The 9,107-nt window shown below is 67.2% G+C and overlaps 1 protein-coding gene across 2 annotated transcripts; it reads right to left on the bottom strand.

Moving 5' to 3' along the window:
• Positions 1–1,037: 1,037 nt before the first annotated feature.
• On the bottom strand, positions 1,038–4,422 carry LOC147597243 (ETS translocation variant 3-like protein). Of its 2 annotated transcripts, none has more exons than XM_086768363.1 (6): positions 4,369–4,422; positions 3,647–3,715; positions 3,222–3,459; positions 2,125–2,272; positions 1,924–2,045; positions 1,038–1,654 (listed from the first exon to the last, which is right to left on the bottom strand). In XM_086768363.1, exons 2-6 carry the CDS (start codon positions 3,705–3,707, stop codon positions 1,168–1,170), a joined length of 1,056 nt encoding a protein of 351 aa, XP_086624489.1. In that variant the 5' UTR covers positions 3,708–3,715; positions 4,369–4,422; the 3' UTR covers positions 1,038–1,167. The 2 variants fall into 2 exon arrangements, with proteins under 2 accessions (XP_086624489.1, XP_086624490.1); XM_086768364.1 differs by having other exon boundaries at positions 1,961–2,045.
• Positions 4,423–9,107: the final 4,685 nt, after the last annotated feature.

Raw genomic sequence — 9,107 nt, 5'->3', positions numbered from 1 at the left:
GACCCGAAGATGGGGACCCACGGGGACACCACGGATGGGGGGGACCCACGGGGAGACCCGAAGGTGGGGACCCATGGGGACACTTGGGTTTGGGGGGGACCCACGGGGACACCACGGATGGGGACCCACGAGAACACCTGGGTTTGGGGGAGACCCACGGGGAGATCCGAAGCTGGGGACCCACGGGAACACCTGGGTTTGGGGGAGACCCACGGGGACACCACGGATGGGGGGGACCCATGCGGGGAGACCCCGGGACCATGAGGACAGCGTGGATGGGGGGGACCCACGGGGACCCCCGAGTGGGGGGCATGCACAGAGACAGCGTGGATGGGGGGGACCCACATGGACCCCCGAGTGGGGGGGACCCACGGCCCCAGCCCGGTTGCAGGGGTCCCGCCTGCACCCCGGCCATGGGGGGGGGCCGTACTGCAGGGATTTGGGGAGCACGAGGCTTCCGAGGGGAAGTGGGGCTCCGTGAGGAGCCCCCCAAACCCTCGCACCCCTTCAGCCCCCACGGGTGCGCTGTGCTGTGATGGGAGGACGGGGGGGGTCCCCAAAAAGGGGAGCGAGGCGCTCCCCCCCACACCCCGAGTCCGCTTCCTGCCCCCGCAGATTTCCCAGCGTGGAAAACGGGAAAGCGAAAATGAAAACGAGCTGGTTTCCGGGAATCTCTGGGAGTCAGCGCCTGGCTCATCCCCCCGCACCCCAAATCCCGCACCCCGACCCCCAGCTCCTGGCTTCCCACTGCTCCCCCCGGCGCCAAATCGGCGGGGGGGGCAGCCCTGCACCCCGCTGTCCCCCCCGAATCCCGTTTGCACGCTCTGGGCGGTGGGTTTGGGGTGGTGGACGTGGCGTCCCCTCCACGGTGACCGGATTTGGGGTGCCACCGAATTTGGGGTGCCACTCGGGGCGAGAACAGCCAGACCCCTCTCTGTAAACTGGTTTATTTTTTTGGGGGGGACCCACAGGGGGAGACCCAGGGACCATGAGGACACCACGGATGGGGGGGACCCACAGGGACACCTGGGTTTGTACCCGGGCAGGGACCCAACGACTGGGGACCCCGCGGAATTTGTGGGGCGGGGGGGCTCAGCCAGACCCCGGGGGCTGCGCTGGGGACGTCGGCCACCTCCCGGCGTGCTGCAGGGTTGGGACAAGGGGGTGTCATGGCTGCCCCCCCACCCCCCCAACAATGCACAGCACAGCCCACCCTAGGGCGGCCGGTGGGACCAGTTGGGAGGCCGGGGGGGTGCGGAGCTGCTGGCCAGGAGCCCCCCACTTTTGGCTGTCCCCGCGCCCTTGACCTCCAGCTTCGCCTCGGGGCAGCTCTGCCGGCCTTCCTCCTCCTCCTCTTCCTCCTTGCCTTCCTCCCCCGCCTGGGACGGTGGGGGCTCCGCCACCAGCCCCCCAGCCATGGGGAAGGCTCGGGGGGGGAAGCCGGGGTGCAGGAGCATCGACGTGGGGACCCACGTGCGGCCGGGGACCCCCAGCTTGGGGGTCAGCAGCGGCGGGGGGCAGCTGGGGGGGGCCAGGACGTGGTCCCAGGTGGGGGGCGGGGGTCCCAGTGCCGGCAGCAGGTGGCAAAACTCGCCCGGGACCCCCAGCCGGCAGCAGGACCCCCCCAGAAACAGGGGGGAGGCGGAAGCGAGGCCTGCGGGCAGCGAGAGACAGGGAGTCCCGTGAGCGGGGTCACGGCGACGGGGGGGCGCGGGGCTGGGTGTGGGGGGGTGCTCCCAGCCCAGCACCCTCCGGATGGGTGCCCCGTCCCCTCTCCCAGCCGCAGCCGCTGGGTGCTGCTGTGGGATCGGCAACGGCCGCGTCCCTGCCTGCCCGCGCCCAGGGCCCCCCAGTCATCCCCCCCCGTACCCTACACCCACAAAATCCCCGCCGCCGCAGGGTGGGCTTCCATCCCCCACCCACCCCTGGGTGCTGGGTGCCGGCACTCGCGCCAACTTACGGGTCCTGGCCGCGGCCGCCCTCTTCTCTGGCGAGTCAGGGTGTGGGGGTCCCGGGTGCCAGGCCAGCGGCAGGCCCGGCACCAACTGGGGCAACAAAAAGGGGAGATGGCAGCATATCCCTGGCCTGGGGGGGGGGGGGGTGTGTGCCCCAAGACCCCCGTACCTGGCTCGGGGTGCCGGCGGGCGGCGGCGAGGACGAGCAGCGGGCGTCCCATGGCGGGCGGGTGAGGAAGAGGAGTTTGCCAAAGTTGAATTTGTAGGTGAAGCGTTTGCCCTTGGTCTTGCGCAGGATGCGCTTGCTGTAGTAGTACCTGGGGGGTGCGGGGCGGGGGTCAGCGGGCCGAGGGGGTGCCATCCCCAGAGAGGGGTCCGGGGGTCCCTGCGGGGCGCTGGGTGCCACCCCAAGGGGTTTGGGGGTCCCTGCAGGGTACTGGGTGCCACCCTAAGGAGTCTGGGGGTCCCTGCGGGGTGCTGGGTGCCACCCTCAGGGGTTTAGGGGTCCCTGCAGGGAGCTGGGTGCCACCCTGAGGGGTCTGGGGGTCCCTGCGGGGTGCTGGGTGCCACCCTCAGGGGTTTAGGGGTCCCTGCGGGGCACTGGGTGCCACCCTGAGGGGTCTGGCTATGCCTGCGGGGCGCTGGGTGCCACCCTGAGGGGTCTGGGGGTCCCTGCGGGGCACTGGGTGCTACCTCAAGGGGTTTGGGGGTCCCTGCAGGGTGCTGGGTGCCATCCTGAGGGGTCTGGGTGTCCCTGCAGGGTACTGGGTTCCACCCCAAGGGGTTTGGGGGTCCCTGCAGGGCATTGGGTGCCCCCCTGAGGGGTCTGACTATGCCTGCAGGGCGCTGGGTGCCACCCTGAGGGGTCTGGGGGTCCCTGCGGGGTGCTGGGTGCCACCCCAAGGGGTCTGGGGGTCCCTGCGGAGCACTGGGTGCCACCCCCAGGGGTTTGGGGGTCCCTGCAGGGCATTGGGTGCCCCCCTGAGGGGTCTGACTATGCCTGCAGGGCGCTGGGTGCCACCCTGAGGGGTCTGGCGGTCCCTGTGGGGCGCTGGGTGCCACCCCAAGGGGTCTGGGGGTCCCTGCGGAGCACTGGGTGCCACCCCCAGGGGTTTGGGGGTCCCTGCGGGGCGCTGGGTGCCACCCTGAGGGGTCTGGCGGTCCCTGTGGGGCGCTGGGTGCCACCCCCAGGGGTTTGGGGGTCCCTGCGGGGCGCTGGGTGCCACCCTGCGGGGTGGGCGAGGGCCCCGCGCCCCCCGCGCTCACCTGAGCGCCCGGCTGAGCTTGTCGTAGTTCATCTGGGGTTTGCATTTCCTCCTGCCCCACAGCCGGGCCACCTCGTCGGGGTCCTTGATGACAAATTCCCCGTACTCGCCCTGCTGCCAGGCGATGACGTGGCGGAATTCCTCCTTCTGCAGCAGCTCCAGGATGAAATGCCAGAGCTGGATCTGGCGGGAGCCGGGGCTGGATTCGGCTCTGTACCCCCACTCTGGGAAGGCCAGACCTGCGGAGCGAGCGCGGCACCCTTGGGGGTCTCTGGGGAGCGGGGGCTGCTCCCCGCTGTTCCTCGCTCCGGGGAGGATAGTGAGGAAATCCGCGCCCCATCCCGGAGCAGCTGCAGAGCCGGAAAGCGGGGCGCTGAGGGGGGCCCTTCCCTCCCCGAGGCTTTGCCCCTTTCGGGGGGCTCTCACCTGAGAGGCAGCGGGAGCCGGGTGGGCCGGGCGGCCCCCGCGCCAGGCAGCCACACTGCATCCTCCAGCCTGCGAGCAGAGAGCAGAGGGGCCCTGCGGTGAGCACCCGCTGCGGGGGTGCACCAAGCGCCGGGGCGATGCACCCAGCGCCGGGGATTCGCCCACCGTGGGGATGCACCCATCATTTCAGGGATGCACCCGTCACCGGGGATTCACCCATCGTTTGAGGCATGCACCCATCATTTGGGGGATGCACCCATCATTTGGGATGCACCCATCACCTGGGCGATGCACCCATCACTGAGGGTTCACCCATCATTTGGGGTTGCACCCATTATTTGGGGGATGCACCCATCACTGGGAATTCACCCATTATTTGGGGGATGCACCCATCATTTGGGGATGCACCCATCACCTGGGCGATGCACCTATCACTGAGGGTTCACCCATCATTTGGGGATGCACCCATTATTCGGGGGATGCACCCATCACGTGGGCGATGCACCCATCACTGGGAATTCACCCACCACTAGGGATGCACCCATCATTTGGGGGACACACCCGGCGCCAGACGATGACCTCCCCAAGGTGGCCACTGCAGCTCCGGGGTTGGGTGGTGGTGTCCTCACCCACGGGGGGGGTTCAGTAGCACCGAACCCCCCCCCCCAAACCGCCCCGATCGCTCCCCGCGGCGTCACCCCGACCCCCCAGCCCCCACTCACCTTCGGCCTCGCCGGGGCCGGGGTCCTCCCGAGCGGGAGCTGCGGGGTGGGAGCTGGGGGAGCATCTCCCGGGTTTATAACGGGGCAGGGGGGGGACGGGGGAGCACAAATCTGCTTACACCCTGGCGGGGTGGGGGGGGTCAGGGTGCAGGGGGGAGGTTTGGGGGGGTCCCTGCCCGGCGGCGGCGGCGGTGCCCAGGCTTCCTGCCCGCTTTATCCCCCCCCGACCCCCAATTTGTGTTCCTCTCCTGGTTTATTCTCCATCTCGACGCCTCCTTCGCCTCTCGGGTGCAGGGTGGGGGGCTGTGGTCCCCGGGGAGTGTCGGACCCCATGGAGGGGGGTTGTTTTTCTGGGATGCCCCATCCCCAAGTGATGGTGTCCCCCCGGATTAGGCGGAGAGGAGCTGAGCAGGGACCACAGACGTGGAAGGGGAGTGGGGTCCCAATTGGGGAGGGGGTCCCCGCTGCCCTGCTCTAAGGGTGGGCAGCGAGCCAGGCTGCCTGGGACCCCCCCCAGGATGTGGGGGGACAGCAGGGTGGGGGCGCAGGGGAGATTTTGGGGCTGATCCCGCAGGGCTGGCTGGCCGGGCTGGGATTTGGCCGGATTCCTGCCCCTTGATCTCTCCCAAATCCTGCTCCAATCTCCTTAGGTGGCCCCCCCACCCTGGTCCTGGGTGGGGTGGCGGGGGGACATCGCCCCCCCGCCCCGGACAGGCAGAGGTGAAGGGCCTGTTTGTTTAAAAGTGCTTAATGCTATTAAACCAAGCGGATTAGGGGGCCTCAGAACAGCCGGGAGCCGGGGGGGGGACGGACACCCCAATGGGGCTGGGGGGGGCCAGATCCCAGCTCTGGGACAGGGGAGAGGGGTTCCCGCAGCGGGAACGGGGACGGAGCATCTCCGCGGCCACCCTCGGGGACACGTCACCCCCTCCTTCCCCGCCGTGCCGCGGGGTCTGACCCCCCCACCCCGGCTGGGACCCCCACCCCAGGCTCGGAGCACCCTCCGCCGCCCACGGTGATTCCTCCCTTCCCTGCTCCTTCCCAGCCCTCCATCTCCTGGGTCTGCGGGATTGAAAAGGGAGGGCAGGGGGGAGGATGACAAGGGGATGAAGGTCATGCTGGGAAAGCCACACAGCCCTGGAAAAATCCCAGTAAGGGGCTGGGGGGGGGGTCTGCAGGGTCCTCGAGCGTGCCGTGTCCTGGGACGGCGGCACCCCCTGGCCCCTGTTTGGTCCTCTCCCGTATGCCAGGGCTGGAGACGGCATTCCCAGGGCTGGATCCGGCCATTTTGGGTTGGATCCAACCATTTGGCGTTGGATACGACCATTTGGGGATAGATCTGGCCATTTGGGGTTAGATACGGCCATTTTGGGATGGATACGACCATTTTGGATTGGATCTGGCCATTTGGGGTTGGATACAGCCATTTTGGGATGGATTTGGCCATTTTGGGTTGGATCTGGCCATCCCAGGGCTGGAGACATCCTTCCTGGTGCTGGATCCGGCCATTTTGGGTTGGATCCGACCATTTGCGGTTAGATCTGGACATTTGGGGTTAGATACGACCATTTTGGGTTGGATACGACTATTTTGGGATGGATACGACTATTTTGGGATGGATACGACCATTTTGGGTTGGATCTGGCCATTTTGGGTTGGATCCAACCATCCCAGGGCTGGATACGTCCTTCCTGGCGCAGGATCTGGCCATTTGGGGTTGGACCCGGCCATTTTGGGGTGGATTCGGCCATTTTGGGGTGGATCCGACCATCCCAGGGCTGGATACGTCCTTCCTGGGCTGGATCTGGCTGCGCCAAACCCTGCCCGCGGCCGGAGGTGGAGCGACCTCGGGAGCACGAGGCCGGCGCGGCGACCTCGAGCAGAGCCACCTCCCACCCCGAGCGTCCGCAGCGCCGTCATGGCAGGCGTCCGACCTACGCCGGGAGGCAGAGGGGCTCCCAAGGGATATTTTGGCCGGAGCAGGGATTCACCAGCCTTCCCGGAGCCACGCGGGAAGCTCAAGGGAACCAAAAGCGCCTCCATCCCCGCGGTTCGGGAGGAGCGGGTGATGCCGGGCAGCTGGAAGGGCAACTGGACCCTTCCCAGTTTGTCTGAGCTGGTGGTGCAGGGTCAGATCCAAGCCAGGAGGGATCCGGCCACAGGGAAAAGCCGGGATCTGAAGGGAAAGGCTGGGCGAGGAGGGGCTAGGACACGGCGCCCGTGGCCTTGGGCTCGACTGTCCTGGGGAGCCGGCAGTGACGGAGGGGAGCACCGGGACGTCTCCTACTGAGACGCCAGCCTGCGGTGGGACGCCCTGCACGGCTCCACTCGCGGGGATGCGCCAACGGCTGGATTTTGCCCGCTCCCAGCCGGCACCGCGGCCCCGAGCCCAGCCGGAGCCAGCCAGGCGCGTCCCGGCAGCGCCGAGGCCGGGCGGAGCCCGCCGAAACGTTTCTTGCCGATCCAGGAGCCTCGCTGCGGATCCCGCCGGGCGAGGCCGGCTCGCGGTTGCCCACCCATTGCGACACCGTTCAGCCGCGCCGGCACGGTGCCAGGGCCTGGGGCGCCAGGCGCTTTGCCTACCAAAGCGCCGGGCGAGTTCCCGCTCCTTCGCTTTCCCGCTCCGTAACTGGGAGGGAAGGCCCAGGCAGCTTGCGCTCTGTTCAGACTTGAACGTCTCGAGCGCTCGCACGTGCGTGAGCCGGGAGCACGGTGGGACGGGGAGGCGGCGCCGCCACCGGACCCCCAACCCATCGCGTCCCGTGCGTGGTTTCCCCTTGCCCGTTGCGCCGGGATGCTCCCGCTCCAGCGCCCGGCAAAAATCCTGGCGGAAAACCCACCCGCCAGCCGCCCAGCGAGACGTCGCAGCCCCCACTGGGATGGGGCCGCGAAGCGCGAGCCAGGATCAATAAGTCGTTTCGGATGGGTTAATCCACCCCCCTGCCGCCCGGGAGACCTGGCAAATTAAAATAATTATTAATACGACGGAGCGGGGCGGGAAGGGGAGGTCGGGAGTGGGAGCGGAGCCCAGGACGGCAGCGGCCGAGCCGAGGGGTTGGGACGGAGGGGGGCAGAGGGACCTGGGGAGTGAGGGAGGAAAATCCACGAAAAAGGGAGAAATGGGATGGAAAGGGAAGGGAAGAGACAAAGAGAGTGGGTGGGAGGGTGAGGGTGAGGGTGAGGGTGAGGATGAGGGTCGGGGCGAGCGGAGGGGGCGAAGAGCGAGGGGACGCGGCGAACGGGGACGGGGAGAGAGGAGGGAAGGCAGGATTGGGAGAGAGGATAAAGGAGGGAGCGGAGGGAAGGAAAAGGGAGAAGGGGCGCAGGAGCCGGGCCAGGGTGCTGTGCCGGGGGCAGGATGCGGCTGCCGCGCGCCCCCGGAGCCCCTTCAGGTCCCGTCAGCGGGGATGGAAAGCGACGGCCGCCGATCGACAGCCATCGCGCCGCCAGCCTCCCGCTCGCCTTCCCGCGCCCCCTCCGGCACCCGCACCCCCTCCGGCACCCCCGCCCCGCCAGCGCAACCACCCTCTCCGGCCGCTCCCGCGGGGCGCGAAGCCCAAGCGCCGGGCAGGATCAGGCCCCGGGGCCCGAATCAGCGGCCCCCCCCAGGCGGGAGGGGGATTTTAATCGCCGGGACGGGATGAAGGAGCTTCGGGATTCCACAGCGGCAGGACATCCCCCCGGGATACATTTTGGTTTTTTTTTGGGAGGGAGGAGGGATGGCAAGAACAAACCCGAGGGGATTTAGGAGCGTGGGGAAATCCCCAGTGGGCTCGCTGCCCTCGGGGTGGGGGCACCTCCCACGCGCCCAGCTGCACGCCAGCGTCCCCCCCGCACCCCGCCGAGCCAGGCATCGCTCCCCAGAAAGGCTCTGGAAAGTCCCGGAGGGATTTCCAGCCCCCGTTGCTGGCGTGGAGCAGACGGAGGCAGGCGATTCCCGGGAGGATTTTTTGGGGAGCCGAGGAGCCGGCAGAGGGAAGGGGTGAAAACGGGGAGGAAGGAGAGGAGGGCGATGAAGAGGAAGGCGATGAAGAGGAGGGCGCGCAGCCTGGCCTCTCCGTCATCTTCGCCCTCGCCCACCGGCACGAGCTGCTTGGGAAAATTCCCGCTTGGATTTTTGCTGGAAATTTCTAAAGGCAAAGGTTTGGTTTTCCAGCTGGGGCTCAAATCTCCCGTGTTTTTCCCGGACGGCGTAACGCTCCGGAGGAACCCTCCGCGGGGCTGGAAGGGCGCTCGTCTTCATCGGGAAATCCGAGGAGCGCTTGCGGTTTTCCTTTTCCACCAAAAAGCTGGAAAAGCAGCGACAAAAATACTTTCTTCCCCAATTTTCCTGGCCGCCCGCTCTCCGGCTTCCGCGCTCGGCGCCTCATACAACGGGATTTTTTCTTTTTTTTTTTTTTGACCATTTTACAAACTTCCAAACAGGATCCGTGGGGTTTTTTTTTTCCCAAAAATATCTCAACCTCCCCCCCCCGCAATTCCCACCGAAGCCACCGGCAACAGCAAGAACAAGGCCTTGAATCCACGTTTTAATTGAGAAGCACTGATTGATAAATTTAAAAAAAAAAAAATCCACCCTGAGGATTAACCGGCTGTCAGAACGCTAGCGCGTGCGCCCGTGGAATTAATGAGTGTTTAATTAAATATATTTCTTATTAGATTAACTGCGTGGCCCGGGAAGGAAAGCTCTCGCCGGGCAGCTCCGGCGTGGACAGAAGGGTGCCGGGGAGCTGCCCCAT

This window comes from Chlamydotis macqueenii, chromosome 28 (assembly GCF_036417535.1).
Source record: "Chlamydotis macqueenii isolate bChlMac1 chromosome 28, bChlMac1.mat, whole genome shotgun sequence".
Taxonomy (NCBI): Eukaryota; Metazoa; Chordata; class Aves; order Otidiformes; family Otididae; genus Chlamydotis; species Chlamydotis macqueenii.
The sequence above is the reverse complement of the archived record's forward strand: the minus strand, read 5'-3'. Positions and strand labels throughout refer to the sequence as shown.